This window comes from Phocoena phocoena, chromosome 17, assembly GCF_963924675.1.
Source record: "Phocoena phocoena chromosome 17, mPhoPho1.1, whole genome shotgun sequence".
NCBI lineage: Eukaryota > Metazoa > Chordata > Mammalia > Artiodactyla > Phocoenidae > Phocoena > Phocoena phocoena.
In genome coordinates, this window is record NC_089235.1 from 17,754,994 (window position 1) to 17,782,439 (window position 27,446).

The 27,446-nt window shown below is 43.4% G+C and overlaps 1 protein-coding gene across 1 annotated transcript; it reads left to right on the forward strand.

The window, feature by feature from the left end:
* Positions 1-27,162, forward strand: RDH10 (retinol dehydrogenase 10). Its single transcript, XM_065895508.1, has 6 exons — positions 1-400; positions 2,054-2,289; positions 22,319-22,417; positions 23,630-23,775; positions 25,527-25,658; positions 25,765-27,162. The coding sequence occupies exons 1-6, from the start codon at positions 112-114 to the stop codon at positions 25,886-25,888; spliced, it is 1,026 nt and encodes a 341-aa protein (XP_065751580.1). The 5' UTR covers positions 1-111; the 3' UTR covers positions 25,889-27,162.
* The last annotated feature ends 284 nt before the right edge of the window (positions 27,163-27,446 follow it).

A 27,446-nucleotide genomic window follows, 5' to 3' on the forward strand; every position in this document is an offset into this window, starting at 1 on the left:
GGTCCCAGCAGCTCTGACAAGCGCCCCCGGGCATCTCGGGGGCTGCGGGGCGCGGGGTGGGCGCGGACGCGGGCGCGGGCGCTGGGCTCGTGCGGGGCCCCGGACGTCGCGATGAACATCGTGGTGGAGTTCTTCGTGGTCACTTTTAAAGTGCTCTGGGCGTTCGTGCTGGCCGCGGCGCGCTGGCTGGTGCGGCCCAAGGAAAAGAGCGTGGCTGGCCAGGTGTGCCTCATTACGGGCGCCGGCAGCGGCCTGGGCCGCCTCTTCGCGCTCGAGTTCGCCCGGCGCCGGGCCCTGCTGGTGCTCTGGGACATCAACACTCAGAGCAACGAGGAGACGGCGGGCATGGTGCGCCACATCTACCGCGACCTGGAGGCGGCGGACGCCGCGGCGCTGCAAGGTAACTGGGACCTGCACCCGAGCATTGTTGGGTCAAGCCTCTTCCCACCCCCGCGCCCTACCCTGGAGGGCCCCGAAACCCCACTGTCACGGTCAACCCTGCTCTCGAGGAAGAGAACCCCTCACCCCCACCCCAGCCCGATCCTCTGCGAGTAGAATTTGTCCCCTAATAAAGGAACACGATCACCTCTGTATTAGAAGGGAGAAAGTGCGCCAAAGCCTTGTCTTAACGGAGGTCCTGTCCCTTGGAGCACGACTGTGGGGTTTCCCAAGCCCTCGGAGGCTAAGGAAGGCGAGGGAACTTGTTACCACCGGTTTGAATCCTAAAGAAATGTCTCCGTCTCGTTTGCGAACGGGAAACTAGTGTCTTTGGGAAGTTGTTCTCAGACTCTACTGATGCATGTGTATATGTTACTGCGGTCTGAACCGCTGAGACTAGGGCAGCATTGATGATTTCACTATAACTTTAGCCACGGGAAAATAATTAACATTGTTTCACCAGAGACAAGTCAGTACTTTAGTTACATACTCAGCCTGATTGAAAGGTAACCTTCTCTCTTAAGGGAAAACGCTTGAAGGATTCAAGCCCTATTGTAAAATTCATTCCATGTTTTTGATAACCTTAGGAAATCTGCATTTCTGGATATTTATTAACTAACCTGAATCTGAGATTTTTTTTTTTTTTTAAAGCCAAAGCGGAGACCGTAACTGACCATAAGTTTGGGTCTGGGAGATTTGGTAATGGCTCTTGCTTTTTTGACAATTTTTTCGTTTCCAGGGAAAACACTGAACTATATCTGGAAGATTAACTTGGGCACCACCCCTCCCCCATATTGATCATTTGTCACCAAAATTATTGGCACTTGCCTTTTAGGTCAGAAAATCGAAAGTCAAAACTAGTATGTTTTCACCATTGGTAAGAGGGTAGCAAATAGAGATTTTTGTGCTCCCTGCCCAAACCTAAAAGGGAACAGTCGTTGTTTTCCAGGGAAGGTTTTTTTGGTTTTTAAATTGAGTTCTTATATGGTAAAATTGCATATTTACCTGTAAACTTGGTTTATATAAGAATGCTTCTTTGGGGAGTTCAGCTACTCCAGTTAGACCAAACCAGTGTGAGTCCCACTTTTTTATCAGAAACTTGGTTGATTTCTTGGCTTTGGATGAATTCAGATCATTAATTACAATTTTGATTTGTGAACCTTGAGATGAGTTTCCATTTTGAGGGTGCACATACTAAAGAGTAAGAGCTGTTTCTGGCCACTGTTCCCCCAAAAAGAGGAGTGTGTAGTGCATGTGTTTGGGAGGAGGGGGTGTTACTCTCTGGGCTGAGATCAGTTCATTCCAGGTGTCTTTAGCTCCGGGAAGCCGATCCCATGAGGTCTGACTTGTATTGGGCTTGTCACAATTACATGATTTTCCCCTAAGCAGAGTTATCCAGTAAATTGCTGTAATTCCCAAAGACTTTTGGGGGAGGAAGGCAGCTGTAAGCTCCGTCATTGGCAAGGCTTACGGTGTTAGAAATTTGAAGCTCACTGTAGTGATTTTTGTTTTGTGTGATCTTTGTCCTGCTGATGGCCACGTGACTCATGTTTTGCACCCCCCCCATCCCTTCTCTGTTCCATTTTTTTTTCTTCATCTGGACTTCTGAGGACAGCTGGGAATGGTGAGGAAGAAATTCTGCCCCACTGTAACCTGCAGGTTTTTACCTACACCTGTGATGTGGGAAAGAGAGAGAATGTCTACCTGACAGCGGAGAGGGTCCGCAAGGAGGTTGGCGAGGTCTCAGTCCTGGTCAATAATGCTGGCGTGGTCTCTGGGCATCACCTTCTGGAATGTCCTGATGAGCTCATTGAGAGAACCATGATGGTCAATTGCCACGCACACTTCTGGGTAAATATAAACATGCTTGTTTTTATTACCGGGCCCTACTCAGCAGGAAGGCTGGGAGGGAGGGAGACTTCGGGACCAGCCTGAAAGCCACCTGCACTCTTTCACCACAAAGCTTACTTCCACTTCACTCCTCCCCCGGTGAATTACAATGTATGCCGGTTACTATTAAATCGTTGTTTTCTTTTTTTTTCCCCCTCCAATTCAGTATTTCTGGAGAGAGTAGAGGACTGAACATTTTGAACTAGTTTGGAAGATTGCCATAAAAATAACAAGAGGGAGCATAAAACCCTGGGTTTGTTTATTTTACTTTCTGTTGAGTTTGTAAAACTTTGGTTGTTCTTATGAATTCCTAAAGTCAGAGTTTAGGCTTCCAAATTACTGCTCAGCCACATTTTAGAAAGTGCCAGAGATTCTGAGACCAGCATTTGTGGTCCCATGGGAGTGGTCAGGCCACCCTGGCAGTTGCTTTACCATCCACTGACTGTCCCCAGGGTCTGTGACATTGTCCTGTTGGGGTATATCTCAGCACTTTCTCAGCTTAGAGGATGCGTCTCTTCGGAGAACAGAAGTCACCCTGATAGGACCACAGAGTCCCTATGTAGAGGGCAGGGGTGTTGTGAGACCTGGCAAACCGGGGACATGCACCATGTCGGCTTCTAATCATCAGAGCTGTTACATCATCTAAATAGATGAGAGGGGAGGGCCTTCTGCTCTGGGGGCAAAACTAACCCCAGTTTTGCAACTAAATTTATCTTCAGTAATGGTAGGTGTGAAATTCTCCCCTATAACTGTACACTCTTGACCCACTTTCTGCTTTTCTTCCCCCATAGTATTTCCCCTTTTCTTTTGTAGGCAGGTAGGATCCAATAAAGAAAGGGTAAGGAAATAGGTTTGTTGTTTTTCTTTTTTTTTCTCTCCCATAGGCGGCTTAGCCTTCTAACAGAACACAACAAAGAACTGTTTCTCCTAAATAGGTCACATTAAACCTCATTAATTTTTTAGCAACTGTTTTAAAAACTTAATCTAGCTATAGAAGTACTTATTCAAATGTTGCTCCTTGAACATTAAACCATTTCTCTGCCCCTGGAAGAAGCTTATTTTAATGTTGTATTTTTAAACGTGAGCTTTATTTAATTCATTTCCAAAGCTCTAGAAATGAACATTTAAATGACATGAGCTAACTCATATCTATGTTTTAAACGCATAGGAGGTTACCAAATACAGTTTGGAGGGCTTTGAGTGTGCGTGTGTGTGTGTGCACCGGGGGTGGGGAACTGAATATAAGTCCTTGCTGCCGTGGGGTCCGCAGGAACAGGCGGCAAGTGACAAAGGAGTGGATCAGGTGAGTAAAAGCCAGCACAACAGGATAAACTTGGCAATACAGTGTATCAAGAATCTTGTGTGTTTAAAATTCTGAGTAAAACAAACAGCCACCACTTGAAATAAAAGATGCACATAAATTGCAAGTAGACTGTAGTTTTCATATTTAAAGCCTGGTAAGGATGAGGCTGCCAGAGAAACTCCAGCTGATTTCCGTCAGGTTGTCATGCTTAAACAGATATCCAGCCGTCGGTCAGCTAGTTATGAACCACCAACACCAGGATTGTTTTTTTCCAATAACCTTTGACTGAGATGACGTATGGTTTCCAAAATACGAACTTTTACCTACACAAAATACTCTGAAGTTTAACCATCTTGCCTACCTTCTCTGCATGAATATTTTGCTGAATTGTACAATTTCAAACATAACAAGATTTTTTTTTTTAATTTATTTTTGGCTGCGTTAGGTCTTCGTTGCCGCGAGCGGGCTTTCTCTAGTTGCGGCGAGCGGCGGGCTACCCTCTTTGTTGCGGTGCGCGGGCTTCTTATCGTGGTTGCTTCTCTTGTTGCGGAGCGCGGGCTCTAGGTGCGTGGGCTTCAGTAGTTGTGGCACGTGGGCTCAGTAGTTGTGGCTCGTGGGCTCTAGAGTGCAAGCTCAGTAGTTGTGGCACACGGGCCTAGTTGCTCCTCAGCATGTGGGATCTTCCTGGACCAGGGATCAAACCTGTGTCCCCTGCATTGGCAGGTGGATTCTTAACCACTGTGCCACCAGGGAAGTCCCAAACATAACGAGATTTTTAAAGAAACTCCATACAAACTCCATACAATTGCTCTTACAAGCAGTTAGGTACTTGTAAGAGAAAAGAAGCTTCTTTTTGCTAGACATCCTATAAAAAGAGAGCTTATTAGAGTGTCTTAAGCATAGAAAATCCATTGCTTTCGCTTTGAAAATGCACATCAGTTGATATACTTCTAAGTAGAAAATTAAATCAAATTTCCAACGAAAAAAACGACTGTGGACCTGAATCTCTGTACCAAGGAGGAACATACCACCTTCTCAGAGTCCTTACTTTGCTTAGAGATGTTGCTTAACGTCTCTTAACATCAATTTAGGGAGTTCTTGGAAGCTTTGACAGTAATGACGTCACTTCATATTAAAATATGGGAGGCTCCTGAATTCTCCAGCTGTTTTTCCCCTAAGCATCTAAACTTAAGAATTTATTTTCTAAATTGAGTCAAAAAATTCATTTTAGAGTTGGAATTCCTGGCTTCTTGCCAAGACTTACAGACCTTTGAAGAAGAGCTCTAGCAACCAAAATTTAAAAGAAGACTTACTATAATTTTATAGTGATTTATTTTGTGTGTTTTGAGGGGCGAGGTTTAAGTGGTACAAGTTAGCACCTGGATTCAGCTTCCCTTCCAGTAGTCCCCTTAGGTGAAAATGTTCGTGGTAACTGTTCCCAGATGTATTGGCGTGTGCTTTTTCCCTTCCAGAAAAAATAACCAGCATGTCTTTTTACTGCATCTGGGTGGGGAAAAGAAGTTGCCCCATACATTTTAAAGAGTGGATCAGCTGAGCAAAGACTTGTTCGTCATTTGAACAGATCATCTTTAACCAGCCTTTTAAGTAGCAGTTGGTGTCTGTGTTCATAACATAATAAAGAGCGTGTTGATCCTGACCCAGAGGTAAAGTCATAGGCGATGAACTAGAAACCATGCGGACGTTCACTGAAGAGCTATGGGGGCTCCTCCTTTGAACCATGCCTCGTGCCACTCCCCCAGCCTGGAAGGCCCACTTCTCCGCTACGCATATCTTTTGAGGCCTGGCTCAAGTTCTTCATATAACCTCCATCCCCACTCCAGCCCTTTCCTGGCATTTTTGCTTATCAGAGCCGCAGGGATCCTTAGAGACCATCTTGTGCAACCCGTTGTTTTCTGACGAAGCTGCCGTTAAATGACTTGCCTCTTCTTTCCCTTGATCCCTCGCAGTGTTTGTTGTCTCCCCCATCCTTTGTGCATAGTATGTGCTCTTTGGTGTAACTTTTGATTCGTTGTGCCGTGAGATCCCCAAGTAGATGGCAAGCTGTCTGTAGGCAGTTTGTTATGGCCAACTGTTTGTTTTCCCCTGCCAGGAACAAAACTCTACTCCTAGTCACTCAGTAAATGTTTGATAGTATAGGCTAAGCTTCTGCTTAAACATTTAGAAGGTAACCGATTCAGAGAATGCTCCCATGGGTCTGGCTTCTGAAGTTTCAAAGGGTAAGCCTTATGTTGCATAAGATTGACGGGATCTCAAAGTGAGGCTGTCTCACATTCGTTACTGTGTCTTGTCTCCTTTTGTTTTCCTCCACAACTTTTCCATTCTCCCTGCCCTACCTGTAAGCTTGTTTTTTACGATAGTACATTGACTCCGCTCATTGGTGCGAGGCTAGCGACTTTGAGAAGGCTGGTGCTGATAGACCAATTTGAATCAGCTCAATTTGACTCTATGGCAGCCATTCATATTTGCCAGTGGCCGAGCCTCAAGGAGAGGACTCCTGCTGCAGTTCTTTCCTTGCTTCTTAACCTCAAACCTATTTGCATACACATTAGAAGCTTTTGCAGTACTCGGCATTATTCTGCACAGCCCCCCAGTCTGCTGTGATACTTTATCATCCAGTGTTCTCCTATCACCAGCAGCTCTCCTAGGAACCTTCTCTTGGTCAGCAGTCAAGAAGCGACAGATTTGAGGTAGGTTCTAATCAGCGTAATCTGTTGTGCAACATTCACAGTTAGGACAAGAACGTGAGAACGTGTACAATATAGTGCACTTGAATTTTGGCATAAGCCACAGAAACAGTCCACTCAGGTTCTCTCTGTATCTGGGTGAGATGCAAAAGCTTGAAAATACCTCTCTAGTATCCTTTGAAATCTGGAGAGTTGGCCTCCATATAGCAACTGCAAACACATGTTTCCCCCAAAACATTAAGTATTGCTTCATTTGTTATTTTTTAAGAGGAATCTTAAAAAAAAATCATTGCTTGCCATTTTTAAAAGACAAAGTTTATCTGTAGATCCTTTTTGACCAAAGAGCTGCACTTGACATTTATACGAGAGCAGCAAATTGATCCCCGATTAACCAAAAGGGGGAAGCAAAAGCATTTAACTCCAGGCCTTTTATGTTCTGAAGAAGTTTTGCATGGTAAAGGACTAAATCTGTCAAATCGCTAGTCGGTAATTTACTTCTATTGATATGATAGTCAGACAAGATAATTGGTAGTTAATTAATAGACCACTTAACTTAAAAGGTTTCACAGTTTTAAAATACTAATTACTGAATTAGGCATTTATCTATATCCAAGTGTCTAAAGTCTATTTAGTTAAAATCCATCCAGGAAAAGTAAAAGCCCACCAGCTAGATCTGAGTAATGTAGCACTTAAAGACATTAGTACTATGGTTGTACCTAATATCTCATGAATGGTCCCTAATCATTAACGTTTAAGTTCTTATGTGATTTACTGGTTTTTAATCTCAAATACTATATTCCTCTGTTCTCTGGTTAGAGAAATCTAGTTGTGGTCAAGGCTTCTTAGATTTAGAATTTAAAAAAAAAAAATTTCTATTCTTTTTTTTTTTTTTTTTTTTTGTGGTACGCGGGCCTCTCACTGTTGTGGCCTCTCCCGTTGCGGAGCACAGGCTCTGGACGCACAGGCTCAGCTGCCATGGCTCACGGGCCCAGCTGCTCTGCGGCATGTGGGATCTTCCCGGACCGGGGCACGAACCCGTGTCCCCTGCATCACAGGCGGACTCTCAACCACTGCGCCACCAGGGAAGCCCAACATTTCTATTCTTATAAAATTATTTGACTGATGCTTCCCCCTCCGAAGCATAATATTAAGAATTCTATAGAGTATTGTTTTCCCTACTAAAAACTTGAAATTCTTGGTGTATTTTCAAGTCTGTACTAGAGCTGGCTTTTGTTATTAAATGAATTCACATGCATAAAAATCAAATGTTTGAGCTTCAGAAATAAACTTTTTATGTCTTGAACCAAACTGTAAATTGACGTAGGGTCAGCATACTTTATCTTATTAATTCTCACAGTCACAGTTAAAAACTGAGTAAAACATCTCTTTAGATAGCAACTGCGTGGATACTTGGAGCTCTGTACCTATCAGGGTCATCTCACAGCCTCCTTTCCTAACGTAAAATAAGATCACATGCTCACTGAGCTTTAAGTTTCTATATTTGATATATTACATGCTGGACCCAAATCTAGGGCTACTAGAAATAAACATCTATGACATGATAAACTGTCACTTTACATAACTGGTGTGAGCAGGGAACCATCCTATAAAAATCTTCCCAACACCTTTGATAAATGTTGTAATCTGTGTCTGGTTATCTGAGTTGGTTAGAAAATATTGCTAAGTAACCAGTGTCATATGAAAAAATAGCAGGGGCTTGCTTAATGGCCAAATCTAATGTGTGACGTGACCTTTCTACAGAACGTGAGCCTGTTGACCATCTCTTTGGAACGCTGGTGCTCTAGCTTCCACGATAAGCCCCCTTTCTCCTGCTTCTCTTCCTGTCTTCCCAATCCTCTTAGCCTCCCTACCTCCGAGATACAATGGCTGTTTAGTACGGCATGCGCAGACCTCTTCTCATTGTGCACCCCTAGTTGAGTAATCTGTTTACTTCGGTGGCTTCAACTGTGATTTTAAGAGTTCCCAAGTTCATACAACTGTCTCAGCTCTCCAACCCAGGGTGATCTAAGCAGATTTGAGTTTGTTATATGCCTGCTTAAAGATGATGCTGACTAGAACCTACCCCAAGCCCTGTGTGACCATATTGTTCACAGCGTGAAGTCCAGGCTTGTGAGCATGGCAGCTTAGGCCTTCCAACGCTGCTTTCCACCTGCCTTCCAAGCTCATCACCTATTACACCCCCTGGTAGACTGTAAACACCAGCCGGGCTGGACATCACACTGGGCCTGAAGGGGCCCGGCACACGCAGCTCTTCTGCCATTTGGGTCCTGTCTTACTGGGAGACAAAAGTTGAATAGTTCAGACAAAATGTATCACTAGTCCTGAGAAAGAAAAACGAATACATTCAAAATCTTTTCATGTTGACTTCATAGTGTCTTTATATATTAAGGGGGCAGTCCTTGTAGAATAGTGTCAAGTTCCTGGTTCAGGGAATGGGCCTCTCTTGTTTGATTATGTGCTGTTTATCTTGATTCCTGGAAGCAAACTTGGTATTCTTTTCTCCTTCATTATTTCTACATCCAGGGCTTTATCCAGTATCTGCCCAGGTAGAAATTAATCTATACGGCATGTCAAAGTGGAAGCATCCGTTAACCTGCGCTAAGGCTAACACTGCTGGAACAGCTTTTTCAGAAAGACTGAGTGGAGAATGCCCGGCAGAGCCCTCAGCCACTGGATCCAATGCGTGATCGGGTCACTGCGGCCCCGAGGAGGGCTACGGACCCTATGGTTAAATGCTTAACTGCTCACATTCTCAACTTATTCTTTTTCTTTACGTTTGTTTTTACCCTAACCATTTTTCAGATTTTTCAAGATCTTTGGCAAATTCTAGTGAACTGAGTAACTTGAACATACCTAAGATGTGACAATCAGAAAACACTTTCCAAGCAGTTTAATAACCTCACTGGGAAGGTGGAATGATTTTTTTAAAGTAGGAAACCCCTTTCTATTTAAGTTTTTTTTCTTGAGTTGAGGAATATTAATAGCAGATTCATCTAAAATTTCTGTTCTAGTTCTTTCAGAAACTAAAATTAAAGCCTATTTCAATTAAGATAAGTAGGCAACTTGCCTCTGTCTAACCCCGCTGTCTGCCTGCGTGGCTGGATGCAGAGAGGACGTGTGCGATTTGCTAGCTTGTGTTGGAGCGCTCAGGGAAGGAGGCTTCTGACCTTGGCGCAGCTACAGACACTGCGCTTGGAAAAGTGCACTTGAGCCTGTGTGAAGTCCTAAATCCCCGGGATGGTTTTGGACCCCCAAGTTGTACTATGCTGAAATTCCACTAGGGGGTGTGCTGGCAGGGTGGATTTGTATCTTATTTCCTTCCGCACACAGCCAGCAATTGTCCCAAGATAAAGGACCTTTTGTCGTTGATCTCTGGAGTATGACAAACTGATAGTCCTTAAGAAATAGGGACCTATTCCCTGCCTCAACTGAATGGGTTAAACCCAATGTTTTGAGCCTGTTACTCTAGGAATCAGATTAAAATGTGTGAATCTCTCTTGGTTTAATTAGGTGATTTCTTATCTCGGAAGTTACTATCAGTAGTTAGCTATTCAAAGAACTAACCCCTTCTTATACTTCTATTAACTGAGCTAAAAACTCCTTTTAGGCGGAGATCCCTTGTAAGCATAACCAGAAAATAACTTGGAGGATGGAGTCTTTTAATTCATTCTTTGAAAATATATGGTAGACAGGTAAAGCATACAGCTGGGCCCCGTAATAGGGCCGCCTTAGAGAACCTCCCTGTATTGTGACCTAACCCTGTTCAGACACCACTGTTTAGAGTACGGGTTGTCAGCGTACGGCCTTAGGACCTAATCTCGTTTACCCTGACGCACTTGGCCAGCCGCTTCCCGTCACCTGGACCTCTGGGTTTACGCAGGCTTATACCATCACAGCACTGGCAGGCGTGCCTTCCAACAGAAGGATGCCAACATCTCTTACTTGCTCTTACCCAGCATGGCCCGTTCTTGAGTTTCTTTCTTTTTTACTTTATTTGTCAATTCCCTCAAAACTCAAGTTCACACCTGTCAGGGACCATTTTCCTAAATGCTCTGAAGCTAAAATTAAGTGAACCACAGGGAAAAAAAAAAGAATATCCTCTCATAATGATGATAAAACTTTCAACACCGCAGCAAGTGCTGCTAGAATATTTAACAAGGAAGGGCAATTACTGCTGCAACCTTGAGTGCTGTCAAATGAGCCCAACTGACAAGCCACTTACAGTGAATTCACATTCGGAAACACAACGTGACTTGGTCTGTGAAACTTTCAAAGATCGCGCAAAGATGTGTGAAAGGTGACAACGGTGTTAACATCGTGAACATTGGCGTTTGGGGGGTTTGGGGAAACCACAGTGTTTCTCATTTGCTGCTTGCACAAAAATGTGAATTTCTTGCCTTTCCTTCAAATGGCTTAGTACTGGAATTTCTGAATATTAACACGGTTCAGCTTCTTAGTGTTATTCTAAACAATGGGGCTCAAAATAACACTTCCAAATCAGTGTAACTGGGAAAATATTTGTGGTGTAACTTATGTAAGCACACAGGTATTTTGAGGACAAGTGCAACTTAGAATTCAAAGCCTGAATTTTTTTCCCACCTGCAAATTGTAATTAACATACTGCCCCCTGCTGATTTCTCAAGGATTTTTTTAAAATGGGGATAGTTCTACAATCTCTTGGGAAAGAGAAACATCAGGTGTAATAAATTATTTTTAAATAGTTCTGTACTAACTTTTAGTATTTTTGCATTTGCTGGACTCTTCTCCGTCAAGCAGTGTAACTTGTATTTTTAAGCGTTGATTTTCTGACCCCAGTAGAACTAAAGAAAAGGATTCGAGAAGTGGTGTTACTGGAAAGTGTCGGTTGTTTCCCAGCATCTCCCAGGATTCCGGAGGAAGGGGGCAGGCAGCTGAAGCGGCTGTTAGCCCTGTGTTTGTGAGGCTGCTTCTAGTGGTCGGGTCCTGGGTTTTTGCCGGAAGTGTGGTCTGACACTACGTGGAGGGCAGGGAGGCTTGCGAGCCGTACATAGTAAGAACCAGGAATTGCAGGAACTTGAAGAAACGACATAACCAAAAATAGATAGCACTTCTCACCCAAATAACCTATAAATATATGCTTAATTAGCCTTGGGTACATTTACTCTACTTTTACATAGCACTTAAATTTTACAAAGCCCTTTCATAAACACTTTTCTCTCATTTGCTCCTCATGGCAACTCTGAATTAAGTAGAGCCAATATCCCCATTTTTATGGATGAGGAAACAAACCGAGAGAGGTTATGGGACTTGCCTAAGGTCACCACTGGGGAAGGAAGAAGCTAGGACCCAGACCCTCAGCCTAGGACTTAGTTTAGAAGCTCTAAAAATACTTATCTGGGCCACATGTTCAAAGCTCCTGGTAGATTCTCCTAGGAGTCACTTATGCTTGTGCCCTGTGGTATAATGTAAGAATCCACCTTCAAATGTTGATTTTTTTTTTATTAGCACGGTTAGTTTAGCAATGACTAATTAATCCTAGCTTAATATCCCCGGAAAGTTTGCTCCATAAATTAGACAAACATGTAAAATTCTAAAGACCCAATACCACACTAGAATTTTATTACCAAAGCCCAATTCATGTGTTCTTCTGTCCCTTTTCTGTAATTTTCCATGGTCTGTGTCTGAGATGGTTACTTCATTGACGAGAGTGTGGTGTATCCTTGGTCACTCAGCTTCCTTCTCTTCCTAGTTTGCATGTCGACATTGACAGGACAGACATAAAAAGTAATGAATAAAAAGGGCTCTTCTACAAAGACTGGCTGAACAAAGTTCTATAAATACTTGGAACTGAAATGGCAATAACAGTGTGGTTTTAGTTTAGGCTTTTGTTTGTTTTAAGCTTATCTCCTGGAAAATATAAAACCTTTATTCTGTTACATAATATTCTTTTGAGAGCAGAATTCCAGGTAACTGCACGAGATTTGCTTTGGAAATGCTAATCATGGATTCTCAAAATTGGGCAGTTTTGGCCAGCTGATGGTGTCCAAACTTGTGGCCCAAGTATCTGACTTTTAAAGGGGTAACTTTTTCCTAGGTAGGGTTTTCTCACAGGCTTACCAAAGCGTGAAAACTTCAGAAAGGTAAATGTGGAAAATTTAAAAGGTAAATAAATGCTGAGGCTAAAAGGGTCTAAATTCCGTGTCCTGAAAGCTAAGCCCTCAAAGCCTCTGTGAGTAAGGGGGAAGGATTTTGAAATCTTCTAGGTCTCTTTTTGAGAGCTTGTTCTAATGGGGTCAGGGGTGTCTTAGTCCATTTGGGCAGCTCTAGCAGATTACCATGGACTGAGTGGCTTATAAACTACAGGAATTTATTGCTCACAATTCTGGAGGCTGAAAGTTGAAGGTCAAGGCTCCAGGAGATGTGGTGTCTGGTGAGGACCCACTCCCTGGTTTGTAGACAGCCGTCTTTGCTGTAACCTCATGCGGTGGAAGGGGGTGAGGGATCTCTCTGGGGTCTCTTTTATAAGGGCACTTATCCCACTCATGAGGGCTCCACCCTCCTGACCTAACAACATCACATTGGGCATTAGGTTTCAACATGAATTTTGGAGGGACACAAACATTCAAACCACAGCAGAGGGGCTTGCTAGTGCTAAAAATGGATCCAAGGCAAATATACATACAGTCAGTCTGTAAACTCCCATAGTTGCCCATACAAAGCTCCCAGGGATCTTGGCATCGATTTGAACTGGCATTTGTCTGATAAACATTACTGGGGAAAGGATGTGGGAAGTGGAGAATGGGGCCTCTCAACCCCTAATAAATACTGTGGTTCAGAGAACACAGGTAGGATAGAGGGCAGAGAAATTAGTCTGCCTTTACTTGCTGAATTTCTAGGAGAAATTGATCTGAAGCCACTTGAGGTTTACAGTAGACATGACCTGGCTCAGGCTACAACCTTAGGCTCAGCCTGTGGTCCAGAATGGCAGCAACAGCATCACCCCATCAGGCTGCATGTTAGAAAAGCAAGCTCTCAGGCCCTCTCCTCTCCCAGACCTACTGGATCAGAGTCTGCATTTGATTCAGATCCCAGGTAATCCTTGTGCACATCAAAGTTTGAGGAGAAATGGCTCTTGAGCACGTATTTCCCTTCCCACTTTCTCAATATTCTCTGCTTTTTTTTTTTATTATTATTTTATTCCCTGAGCTAATTAGCCCTTGAGGGATTTTGTAGACTAGGAAAATACTAGACCATGCACTCTAGGGTCCGCCTTGTCTAGGTGTTGTTTTTGGTTTTTTATTTGGGTTCCAGGCCATTGTTAAAGGAGGAGCCCAGGTGCTCTCTTGCTCACTATCCCCCTTGGTTGCTGTGCCCAGGATGGAGTTTCCAAAGCCATAAACATCATGGTACAGAGTCAAGGCTGTGCACTGAAGAGAGATGTTCTTCCTGCCCAGGACCAAACAGCTGTCTGGAAATAAGTTGCAGGAGGGCAGAGACCTTGCCTCTTGTGCACCCTGCTTCTCTGCTCCTAGCCCCTGCAGATTGTCAGCATTATCTCCCTTCAGTGGTATTTCTGAATTTAGTGGTAGAGCGGTGGTTTGAAGGTATTGGCGTGTAAACTACAATGGGCTTTTGAGTCCGTATTTAAGATGTGAAATTTTTTCAAGCCTAGAATGTCTTGCAAAGCTAGAAAATGTCATTACAATATGAGACTTAGAGCTTAGAAAAAATCATCGCGGGACTATATGGAACTTGATTTGCTAATGTTCACGTTCCTTCCAAAGAGTGGTTCTCATGGGGTTCTTTTCCCCTCGGGCATTTGGCCACATCTGAAGACATTTCCCCTTGTCAGAACTAGTGTGGTTATTACTGGCATCTAGTGGGTAGAGTCCAGGGATGCTGCTAAACACTGTACAACGCACAGGACAGTCCCCACAATGTAAAATTACCCAGCCATGGGGCTGAGGCTGAGATGCTCTCCTCTAGAACACTGGCTCTCAAACATGGCTGCATAGTCAAGTCACCTGGGGAGTGTCGCCTTCCCCGGCCAGATTCCCTCCCGGGTATGCCTGGGCCTCCGAAGGAGCACCTCCCCCAGATAATTCCAACGTGTAGCATAGTTTGAGAACTGATTTCTAGAAAAGGTGGCTTTTTACAATCCTTAAGTGTCTTTAAGAGGTTTGCAAAGTTTTTGTTCGTTTGTTTTGTTTTTTTAACAACGCCTAGCACAATCCAGGTATCTCGTAGACCCCCTTACACAGCAAGTTCCAAGTTACAGTGCATGCTTAAGAATAAAGTCAGTTTTCAGGGGTAACCTCTTGATTTTATGTATCTGGAGTTCAGGTAAAGATTTAATTTTCTATAAAGCCTCCACAGTAAGCACCCTGGAAAGTAGAGAAGAATTTGAACCCTTTGCACAGATGAAATACGAAGGGTGACGGAAGGGGATCACGGCGGCCTTGCTGGGCTGGGTCCTGCCACTTCAGATGGCCTAAGCAGTGGCTGAGCTCACATGCACGTGGTTATGCCTCATGGAAGTAGTTGCCAGTCACTCGAGCAGAACCGAAGCCTCTGCCCTGTGGAAGGTCTGTTTTCATTACAGTTTCGGCGATGTGATTTGAGTTTGGGGCAAAGCAGGGGGATTAATGACAACCTGTTGTTTAGCAGACTATTTGGCTGCAATTCTGTGGGCTATTTTCACTATTCTGTAAAGAGTTACTAAATCGGGTCAGGGGCTTGGGGAACACTCCTTTGATCATCTAGGACTCAGCCAGGGGGAGGGTCAGGGAAAGCAGCCTTTCAGAACCAGTGTGCAGCATTCATCGTTCCTTTTAAAACATTGAGCTTCCATGGACTCAAGTAAAAGACAGAAAAACGATGATTGTAGTTTTTTTTAACATGTAAGAGGCATGGATTCACATTGCATTATTTTAAAAGGCACAGCCATGACAACATATAAATGTTGAATGAGTAGATATTTACTGCTCACCAGTCGCTGGGAACTGCACTGATGGAGTTGATACCTTACTGAGTCATTTATGCAAGTCTTAGGCAACTCATACCTCTGTGTTACGACTTGTGTATCGAACACGTGGTAAGAAAGAACGAATTATTGGATATAAGCCGTCGTAACATTTTTGAGCTAAGAAACCTCGGAGATCTCCTTTTTGTCTCACAAATGAGTTAAGCCAAGAGAGGTCAAGTAACAAGGAAGGTTAAGTGATTGACAGTCAGGACCATGTGGTTTCTGGACTCTAAAGGCCAGTGTACTTTCCAGACAGATTGAGTTTTAAGTCCCCTCCTCTCTGGTATTTCTGCACAGGGAACTCCGAAGTGTCAGGGAGTGTTGATATCTGAGTTGCTGCCTTGGGGTAGATTCATCCCATGTTTTAACAGTGGGAAGGCAAGGTAATGAAGCATTTATTTTTGCTGAATGACTAATGGTGTCATCATCTAGGTGTTCATTTGAAAAGCCTCGCTCTTTTATTAGCTTCTTGGTTGCAGGGCAGCTGTAGGAGTATACTCGCGCACGTGCGTTAAGTATTCACTGCTGATGCCTCTAAACATTAAACCAATCCCTGTGGCCTCACAATGACAAAAAGGACAGTAGCTGTAACATTGATATGGATTTGATGTTTATGACAAATTCTTCCTTATAGCTAAAGAGAGAACATTTTGTGTCAAGCAGGTAGAGATTTTCATGAACATTTTGTTAAGTCTGAGAGTCGTTCCGGGTTTCAGTATCTTGGGGCTCTGTTGCACAATTTGTCCGGAGACCTTTCTTGTCTCTACGAACGCACCCAAATAGGAAAGAAAAAAAAAAAAAAGCCGTCATCGAATTACATGAATTTCAGAATTTGTGCTGCCAACTGCAACTAAAGTATTTAAAGTCAGTTTATTGCTAACAAATACAGATTTGGGTTACATCCTAGTTGAAGACAGTTTTGTAATGAAAAATTTCAAGTTACACTTTGTGTGGTCAAAGTGAAGTTTCTAGAGTTTGGTGCTCAGTACGTTGATTAAGCAGATACCTGTAAATCTACTGGATTAAGAATACTTAGCCATGGGTGCCTTTCCCAGATTAGCTTGGGAGTACGTCACCCTTTCTTTAATCTTTGAGCACACTAATGATTAACCCTATTAAATAGCCTTTTAAGCCCAGTTCCCTGTATTTTCAGCACCATCAATAGTTTGTACTCTTGAATCATCGTTTTCCAGGAGAAGTGACTGAATTTTCATAGAAGAGTGCCACCAGATGTCATTTTAGCCTTGTAAATAAGCAGTACGTTCCTCTGTGATTCCGACAAAGATAAGTTACTCTCACAGCAGCAGGCGGAAACAGCAAAACACCAAGGAGAGTCGCTGAACCGTTTGGAGGGGTACCATAGGAATGTCCAGTTAAACGTTCTTTGTTCAATGGAGTCTTGCTCGTATTTTTTCCAGATCATATATATTGCTGCTATTTGGAGATTCTGAAAATCCTTAAACATAAATACATCAGAAAACTGTACTGTACATGTGCTCATGGTGTTAAGCCTTTTCCCATTGTAATATGATTTTTGGTCCCCTTTAGAAATGAAAGTTTTCTGTTTCTTGGACATTCAAATGAGAGAAACACTTCGAGATGATTCTTTTAAAAAGATACCTTTTCTTGAATTGACCACAGGACAGTCATGCCAATGCACAAAAATAGAGCTTGAGGCCTTTTTCCAACTGTGAGGAATTAACTTTGCTTTTCCCTTAGTATCCATTATCCTTGAATAGCTTGCAAATATGGAAAACATTCTGAGTGTTCTACCTATACCTTTAAAATGTCGTCAGTCTTGAAATTTCAAAAGTCGGCCTTTGCCGGATACCACATTTCTTCACGTTCTCTTTTGTTTAACTTTAGGTTAATTTGTCCTGACAGTGCAGCTGTGGGCTCTGCATTGCAGTCTGTCATTAAGAGCACCAAGAATGATCTGGAGGGTTGGAACTGTTGGGAGTTAATTTGGCGTAAACCTAACATTCAAAGATTTCTCAAGATATGACATGTCATGTCTGTGTCCAGTCACACTTCTGTTTAAGAAGTTCTTGTTTATATTATAAATATGACCTTTACAGTTATCTTTCAAAGTGCCCAGTGCTTTGAAGAGGAACCCCGAGGAGCTATGGAGATATTAAACTTGTGAAGCATGTTTCATAGGAATGTCAGTGTCTGTCTGAATATCCTCTTCCTTCCTCCCTTCCTTCCTTCCTTCCTTCCTTCCTTCCTTCCTTCCTTCCTTCCTTTTTTTTCTTTGTAGTCACTTAGCAACCCTGTCAGCTTGGCAGCTTATGGTATTGGATATGGTCTTGTGATAAAATTAATCACAGGTGATCAAAGGTCTATCATCATACTTTTTAGCCAGGATCCATTACTGAAAGAGTTTTCTCTTTTGCAGATAAAATAATCCCTGGGTCCCTTCCAATTCTAAATTGTCTCACTGAACATACAAATTGGTTGCTGACTCTGAGACTCCCCCGCCCCCAGGTCAAGAGTCGACCACATTTTCCTCATGACGATCTAGATGTCCTCCCCTGTGTCTCAGACATTTGAATAAGAGGACAGAGCTCAGAGTGCGGTTCTCTTAGACTAAACATCTAGCTAACCTTGCCACCCACTGTTGGGACCAGCTAACCCTGGTGACTGATCCAATGTACTTCCTTTAGCCATCCCTTTGCCAGCTGGTAACTCCCGATCTGGATAATTCGTCCTTACAGTAAGAGAACACGACGGTCCCGGTGTCCGGCGGAGCTGCCCCTCTCGGGTTCACTGTCGGCAGCACGTGCGTGAGTTTACGCTCAAGCCGTTCGGGTGTGTGCCGCAGATTTGCTCGTTCTTCTCACGAGTCTCAGACAAAGATCACGAACCTGAGCTTGAACTGACTGGTGTCATGGCAACTAGCACTTCACCTCTTGCTGGTCCCCGTTTCATACGTGCTACAATATTTGTTCACATTAATAATTCATCACACAGCGCCAGATTTCTTTGTGCTGTCAAACGGTGTCAAGGACAGACGGTGCTGTGCTCGCTCAGATGTCACCCACCAGACTGTTGAGGGCAAGAGTAATCAGAAAAGAACACTCGTCGGGTTACTCGGGAAAGTTCCCGAGAGCGTGACGCTTTCTCACCACCCGTTTACAGCACTTTTTCTCATAACGTAAGGACTAGACTTCGTGTTGATCAAAGTTTATTTGGTAATGTGCCCCAGACACAAGGCAGGGCTTTCGTTGTGGAAAGAAGGCCCGGGCGGTAATTGCTCACCTCCACTCAGGCAGCAAAGGAAATGATTAACAGCCTCAGTGCTCAGCCACACGGATCAGGCTCCAGCCTGAGCCCTGCAAGCTCGGGTTTAAAAGGAAACCTGAGTGTCCCTGGTATGAACGCTCTTCCCCCAGGCTTGCCTTCACCCAGCATCCAGTAGGAGCTGAGTGGTGGCCACCAGCTTTGGAAGACAACCAGTCTGGGTCCCAAGGCCTCCTGGCCCTTGGATGGCTTTCCTCCCCTCCCAGTTTCCCCAGCACCTTGTCTGGTGTTTCCGACATTGCTAGTAGTTGTAATAACTATAGTAGTAGACGTGTAAGTGGTGAGCCTTTCTAAATAAAGAGCATAGGCCTTTGTCTTGGCATGTAGAAAGCACAGTGGCACGCTGGATTTTGTTTCTACAGAAGGTCCCGGATGAGGCAGGAGGCACAGATTTTATAAGAAGTGTTGACCTGCCACAGCCCTTTTTTAAAAAAAATCAACCCCTTCCTCTTAAAAGAAAGCTTCATACTAAAACAGACAGACCTGTGCCACACTTTACTAGCAGCTTAAAGTGAAGCCTATTTCCCTAAAAAATATGTTTACAACCCACAGTTGGAAAAGACTTTAGTCACATAGCTATATTTGGATTCTTTTGTTTCTCTCTTTTTTCTTATTTCCTTTAAGTGCAAAACCAGTAGCTTAAATGTCCCTCCAAACTACTTTGGTGGGGGGGTGAAGGGAGGGAAGCAGGCCCAAATCACAGAGTTTTTTTGTGTTTTTTTGTTTGTTTGTTTGTTTGTGTTTTGTTTTTTTTGTGGTATGCGGGCCTCCCGTTGTGGAGTACAGGCTCCGGATGCGCAGGCTCAGCGGCCATGGCTCACGGGCCCCGCCGCTCCGCAGCATGTGGGATCCTCCCGGACCGGGGCACGAACCCGTGTCCCCTGCATCGGCAGGCGGACTCTCAACCACTGCACCACCAGGGAAGCCCCCCAAATCACAGTTTTTAGCATATGTAGCTATAGCACCCTGCTTTTGTAAAGGATAAACTAAAACTTGTATGTTTGATGTACTGATGTGACACAGTTAGATGCTGGTGAGGATACATTCTGCTTAGAGACAGGAATGAGACCTGCTGCATGTTACCTGTCATCGCTCGGCCAGATCATAATACAAGACCTGCATGTAGTAGGTGTTCAGGAAATACTTGTTGAGTGAATAAGCTAATTCTGCCAGGTCAGGAGGGGACATGAATCCGTTTCAGAACTTTGCAAGAAATTAAACTCAAAAACAGGAGGGACTTCCCTGGAGGTCCTGTGGTTGAGACTTTGCCTTCCAATGCAGGGGGTGCGGGTTCGATCCCTGGTCCGGGAGCTAAGATCCCACGTGCCTTGCAGCCAAAAGACCAAAACATAAAACAGAAGCAATATTGTAACAAATTCAATGAAGGCTTAAAAAAATAAAATCAGAACAGTGAGGAATTTGGTAATCTTCTGTCACCTACCTTCATATGTGCTGGGGATCTGGATTAGTCATTTAACACCTGCAGGCACCAACATGGAACACGAACATGGAGAAGTCATTAGAGCCCGCCCACTGGGTGTCTGGGTTTCTAGTCAGGCCTGGCCACCGGGTAGAGTTAGCGTGGAAACAGGCTGGGAATGAGCACAGTCAGCGATTCGGATTTGTCAGGTAACCAAGTAGAAAATTGCTACTGGTATTCTGTACTGTGTGTACTTTCTTAGGATGTACTCTTGAGTCCCTCTACTTACTTAACTTAAAAATAAGACCTTCATACTAAATCTATCCCTCTCTTTCAAGACTAGAGCAAACTTTTAAAACTTAGACGTGGTCTCTGGATAATGTCAAGACTAAATTTTATATCTTTTAGCTAATTGAGGAACAATTAATTATAATCAGATATCTAAAATAAGACTTATAGGCCTGATTACTTAAGGATGTGTTTTGTAGTTTAGATTGGAATAGATAAGCTTCCTTGTGATGTTACTATATTGAAATTCTGTCCCCATATATAAGCTATAAAGCCTGAAGTTTCCGGGTGCTGTAGACTGAAAGGACAAAACAAAACAAAGCACCACAGAACATAATTATATGTTACAGTGAATGATGCTGATTATATGTTTTAAAGAAATATGGACAAAGTCAAGGTGAATAGGATAATATTAGATAAAGGCTTAATACCATAACTACCTGTGATAGAGAATTATTGAGAGACTCTGGTGACATAATTAACATAAAGCACTTTGAAAAGCATGAGAGGCCATGTAAATATGTGATGAATATTACACTTTGAATTATATAGCAGGGCATCGGGGTAGATGGTCAGAGAAGAGTTGAGATCATGGGTAAAACCTTACAGGTGAGAATAAGCGTGATACAGGTAACAGCAGTGAGGAGGCCCAGACACATGGATATAAGTGGGGACCAGGGGGTTATGTGATGATCAGGAGTCAGACTGGGGAAGACCTTGGGGTATTTCACAAAGATTCGTCTGGCAACTGAATGCATCATGGATTGGGACATGGAAAAAGTTCAAAACTAATGGAATGACTGTTTGATCTTGTACATGCAGAAGCTATCAAAACAAATAAACTATGTATGCAAAAATTCAGCGATCTCTTAGCTGAGACGTCCTCTGAGAAGGGAATGCAACTCTCCTTTAAGTCCACTGGTCAGTGTTTGGGTTTCTTTAACTTCATAAATCATGGGAAGCTGTGTTGGCAGTGGGATATAACTCAGCAGTGGACAGATTGCTCTTTGCTGCTTTCTTTTAAGAAGCAGGTTATAAAACTGTTGGGAGCCTGGTGCAGTAGTTAATGGATCATGATAAGCAATTTGAAGTAATTAAAAAAAAAAATACAACCTTGCACCTGGAAGGCATGAAAGCTAGAGAGAAAAGAGAAGTTCAGTGAATGAGAAATCGATGGCGCCTTTTGGGTCCACTGCCCTGGAGCTTCTTCCACGTGCTCTGCCCCCTGAGTGGCCAGTCACCTGCCTCCGTGGGGAAGTCAGCCCCCAGTATACCCCACAGTGGAGTGTGGTCATTCAAATGCTATAAATTATCACAGCAGAGTTGGCGTTAGGACACGTTTTTCATTAAAATGATTCTGTACTTTATCCTCCTTTTTTTACCCCTAAAATACTTTACCTCCTGTGAGCATACTTTGATAATACAGCTTGGATGCTGGAAGATGCTTCTGGAATATCTCTTCATTCATGGGTCTGTGGTAAACATTACACGAGGCTTCTATTCGTGGGTAAGCGGGAGGTCCCTCACAGACCATGAGATGCTGCACTGAAGTGTCAGAGCATGAAAGGATCTCTGACCTGGGAGTAGTTTAGATTAGCAGATAACTATCACTTGAAAGGTGATAAAGAGCCTTCTCCTAATGGCTTTCTTTTCATCTCTGGACATTGTCCCCGAAAGCTCTTGTGTTACAGTCTTGTTGGTCACGGCTTATAACAGGCCTGCCATGCCGATGATACGGGGCTGAGTGAACCAGACGCCTAAAGGATCTTCTCTTTTTGATAAATGTAAAATATTTTCAAACAGATTGGGAAATGTAACATTATGTGGGTAAAACTTTGTTTCGTGATCTTGGGTTTGTGGGGCTTCTGTTTGTTTTCTGTTGCTGTTGTTTTTTAGGTGAAACCCATAATGTCAGTTCTAAAGCTTGAATCCTCCTTTTCTTTCAGACCACTAAGGCTTTTCTTCCTACCATGCTGGAGATTAATCATGGTCATATTGTGACAGTTGCAAGTTCCCTGGGATTGTTCAGTACTGCTGGAGTTGAGGTTTGTCATTATAAAGCATGTCCTTCTTTCAGTCGGTTTATCTCGTGAAGAATACACCAAAGTCCTAGGAAGGGTACCTGCTGCCCGCATGTTCCTGAAAGGCCATGAAAGCACGCTACCTGTGTGCTGCTTGTGGAACGCTCCCCAGCAACCCACGTGGCTCTACGTCTTCTGCCATAAAGTCACTTACGCTAGTTTGACAAAGCAGCAGCAGCAGCAGAAGTGGGTGGGCCCATCCTCAGCATGGCCCCATTTTCATTAGCAGTTGTGCTTGACAATACTGGGAAGGCACAGGGTCAGGATGAAACTGGAGGGCAGTGGCAGTGCCACAGGGAACAGATAAATGAGGCCAAAGGTTGACATTCTGTTTTGGTCAACTTGCCAAAAGCGAGCTGTCTTGTGTTAGCTCATCGGATGAGATGGTTAGGGCTGATGTGAGGTGTGTGCCTCCTGAGTCTGTAAAGCTGGGCTTCATCAGACCCTGTTCTTCACCAAATTCAAGTTACAAAGCGTGTATATGTATATTGCTCTGTGTGCTGTTCGTCCCATGGGTGCCTGTAGCGGAAAACTGAAAACATCATCCCATGCAAATATGCAAAAGGATGCAGAAGAGACAGCTTCTACATTCTACATTTCAACTCCTAATTTTAAAGTTGGGTAATGGAGAAGAACTTTCTTTCTATACCGTGAGTCCTTAGGTTAAGTTCTAGTTTAACTTTACAAGGTAGAGTTATCATTTCCATTTTCACTTGGCCCTAAAAAGAAAACTGGATCATAACAGCTTATAACCCCAGCTAAACTCGCCTTTGTTCTCCTAGCATTAATTTAAACAAACTGGTTTTTCAGTCTCCTTTACTGAACAAGAGACCATTTGTAAATTTTCCAGACACTTCAAAGTGAGCCTCTCTCCATTTTTAACTCCAGCTTGTTAGCTTTCATAGAGTCCTTTGTGGTAACTTCCCCAAAGTAACCTGATACTTCGTTGATGTGGCAGAAAGTGTTCATCTGTTTCTGCGGTTACTTTGAAAATATTATTTCTGCACCAAACCACATCAGATATCTGTCTTTTAAAATGCTCTCCTTTTCTTTGCTTACCCACCTGTAACCTTTTATATCAAACATGTACCCGGAGTCACGGGACCAGGGCAGCTTGGGATTGGTCAGGGATGTGAACATGTACTGAGGATTTCTGCTCTTTCCCCTCTGCCTCAGGATTACTGCGCCAGTAAATTTGGAGTCGTGGGTTTTCATGAATCCCTGAGCCATGAGTTAAAGGCTGCGGAGAAGGATGGAATTAAAACCACGCTGGTTTGCCCTTACCTTGTAGACACTGGCATGTTCAGGGGCTGCCGAATCAGGTCAGTAGGGACCCGCCTTAATACTGACCAGAAGCGGTTCTAACAAATCCTCTTTCCATCCCGGGAGAATATGTGGAATGAGTCAGATCTCCAGCCGTAACCCGCCTCGCACTTCAGTATCTGTCATTTGGCAGCTCACTTGTAGCTTTCGTTGGTCAAGGTCTGTAAAGTTGAGGTGTGTACGATTGATAAGCAAGGACTGGTATTAGCTCACAGAAGGTAGCCTACGAGCACCAGTAGGAAACGGCTTCTCTGCACCTTCAAGTAGCAAATACTCAGGATTTGCCTTAGAAGCTACTTCTTTTTTTTTTTTTTTTTTTTGCGGTACGCGGACCTCTCACCATTGCGGCTTCTCCCGCCGCGGAGCACAGGCCCCGGACGCGCAGGCCCAGCGGCCACAGCCCACGGGCCCAGCCGCTACACGGCACGTGGGATCACCCCGGACCGGGGCACGAACCCGCGTCCCCCGCATCGGCAGGCGGACTCCCAACCACTGCGCCACCAGGGAAGCCCAGAAGCTACTTCTTTAGGAGTGATTTTCTTTCTTTAATATTAATGTTAGTACATCAATGCGACTTTGGTTTGGATACAAAACAATGTCACTGCCATAGAAGAGGGTGGTCTTTCTTCCAAAAAGACCCTTGAATGAGACACCCCAGGTTTGGGAACTTCCTTTTTGCAGAGAGTGTATGTAGCTAGATTCACTCTGACAGAATGAGAAGAAACGTTGAGATTTTCTAAACATGAAATGAAATACCACCACACTTTGGAAGGAGGAGGCACGTGGGAATAGCCATATCAAGTCACATCTGACTTGAGCTACGCGGAGTAAACAAAGCCGTGACTCATCAAGAGGACACTTGTAAAGACATGCTGACTGTGTGAGATCTTTGCTTGGACGAATTTGACAGGCAAAGGTCAGGGCCGATCTGGACACATCCTGAGTCTGGCCACGCTCTGAACAGGTGGAGGTGATTTGAGTCATTTCCATTTCAGGCTGACTCCAAGTCTGGACCAGGAACAGACTCAGCCCTGCCTCTTTCCCGCGTGTGGGCGGGGTGTGTGTTGCTTTGCTTTTTGCCTCTTAGGACACTGCTGGTCTGAGGAGCTTAGACTGTTTAGCATCCTGTTTAGCATCACAGCAGGTGTCCAGAGCTGGTGGGGGAGGACGATGAAAAGTCAAAAGAATAAATTAAGTTATTTCAGTGGGTGCCTGGATGAATTCAGCTGAAGGTAGGATGTCTCTGTACACTTCATTTCAGAGACCTCCGGAGAAAATGCCACGGCTTTCCCTCTCCAGGCACCCGGGAAAGCACACAGCTGACTTATATTTCACTCAGAAAGGTTATGTTGGTGTTTACACACCATCATTTGAACTGCACTTAAAAGTTTGGCATCTTGTTTGGGTTTAGTGTCTGTTATGCCAGACACCCTCTCCTTTTTCAATTGAAAGAGAAAAAAAAAGTAATTTGAAATACATTTCAAGGCATTTTGAAAACACGACTTTCTCACTTTACAGAAAAGCAGACCAATTCTACTTTTTTTTTTAACTTGTTTTCCAGACTATGCAAATAAAATGTGTTCATAGTAGGAAAATTTAGAAAATACAGAAAAAGCACAACGAAGTAAACAAAACGAATTCCAAATCCTGTTGCTCAGATAACGTCATCCTTCATGTTTTGATGTGTATTTCCAGTCTTCCCTATTTTGTGTTAATTCTTAATTTCGTCTTTTGAATGTGTAACTCTCAGGAAAGAAATTGAGCCTTTCCTGCCCCCTCTGAAGCCCGATTACTGCGTGAAGCAGGCTATGAAGGCCATCCTCACGGACCAGCCCATGATCTGCACCCCCCGCCTCATGTACATCGTGACTTTCATGAAGAGGTAAGTGTGAGGGGGCTCCCTCCTCGGCAGGTCTTCCCCTGTCCGCCCCGTAACGTAAGGAACACACCACGCCTCACGGTGGCTAACTGTGACTTTTCCTTTTCAGCATCCTCCCTTTCGAAGCAGTTGTGTGTATGTATCGGTTCCTAGGAGCGGACAAGTGTATGTACCCTTTTATCGCTCAGAGAAAACAAGCCACAAACAATAACGAAGCAAAAAACGGAATCTAAGGATCTTTTTTGTATGGAATATCATTTCTACCAGAAGACGATCAAGATATCTCAGTCCGACCCACATCAGCATGACTGATACTCTCTGGATTTTAAATCCGCGTTGACTTTTTTTTTTTTTTTTTTCCAAATCAACTTTTTAAAAAAATAAAGTGTAAATTAACCGACTAGAGTGCTTGGAAAATGTGATCAGCGTAAATGAGCTTAAGCTGTTGCCAATGGGGTCCTTTTCCGGCAGAACCCTAAAACCAGTTTTATCTTTTAGACAAGCGCTGTGTGATGTCTCCAGGCTACCATTATTTTTTCTGAATGAGCAGGGAGTCTCGAGACGATAACGACAGTGTGTTTCATGTGTGTGGTTTTTCTTAATTCCCATAGAGTTTATTAATTCTTGTAATTAATCTCTAGCCAATCGACACCCTTGCAACATCAAGGACTGATCGTGCTATGTTTTCTCATGTTTTCGAAGTTTCAGTTTTGCAAAGCCTGTGTGGCTCTTTCATTGTGTTTGTACGTACAGCTCTTTGAAAATGGCATTTTGAAATCTCTTATCAATTGGAAGTAGATGATGATATCTGATTGTTACAGTAAAGGTGATCAGGTCTCTTTGTTAAACTCATATAACAACTACAGTGTTGGTCGAATTTTAAAATGAGTCTCTGAGGTCTTTCCTTGAGTATCTATTCCCCTGGAGACCTATTGATCCAAAAAAAGATCATACATTTTCTACCTATGAATTTTGCTGCATATAGAAAGTGCCCTTTCCTCAGGAAGTTGCTGTGTTTCATTTCTTTGGATGGACTTTGATCTAGAATACATAGCAGCTCTGCAAAGAAACAGTTTCTAAAAACGGGAACTTCTGCATTTCAAAACGTCCCCATTTTTGTGCCAACTATGATTAGCAAGGGGGAAAAAATCTTATACTGTGGAGTACATATGGAAGGGTGTAAAGATTCTTTTGAAAGTTTTATTCACATTGTAGAACAGCAAATGACATTTTTACAGTATTTTTTTGTAAAGCAAACTATTTTGTGCCTTGAATTTGGTAAATGTGTATTAGTGAAACGTTGTAAAAGTGAACTTCTACCTCTGTATCTAAATGTATACCGTCCACTTGTAAATTACTATAAACTATTATGTGATTGCTTTTTTTTTTTTTAGAATGTCCTGTTTAAATAGTGACCAATGTTTTAGGCTATTCAAATAAGCCATCTTTTACTAATTAATTGGGAAATTTTATAAAGGACTGATTAAATTTAAAGAAAACTTACATACAAATGACTGTGTGATTATTAGTTCTCAGCGATGTTGCAGGGACATTGTGTTCTTTTTTTTCTCCATGCCATCTCACACCTCAAAGAGAAATGTTTGAACCAGATAGTGTTCAGCTTTGGTTCAGCTTTGGTTGCCCTACACTCAAATTTCCCATGTTACCATCTTCTTAGATTAGAGGCTTTATCAGGAGCTTGTTGATAGTGAAAGTGAGAGGACAGAAAGAATCCCAGTGCCTGTGTGCTGTCTGGCTGCACCACAGCTCAAATCTGCACTGTGTCCACGT

Bases quoted from the DNA above. Each gene is read 5' to 3' on its own strand.
- RDH10 (XM_065895508.1), top strand. From the start codon at position 112: ATGAACATCGTGGTGGAGTTCTTCGTGGTCACTTTTAAAGTGCTCTGG. The intron at 401-2,053 runs GTAACTGGGACC...TTCTGAGGACAG, and splicing joins GGACGCCGCGGCGCTGCAAG to CTGGGAATGGTGAGGAAGAA. The intron at 2,290-22,318 runs GTAAATATAAAC...CTTTTCTTTCAG, and splicing joins ATTGCCACGCACACTTCTGG to ACCACTAAGGCTTTTCTTCC.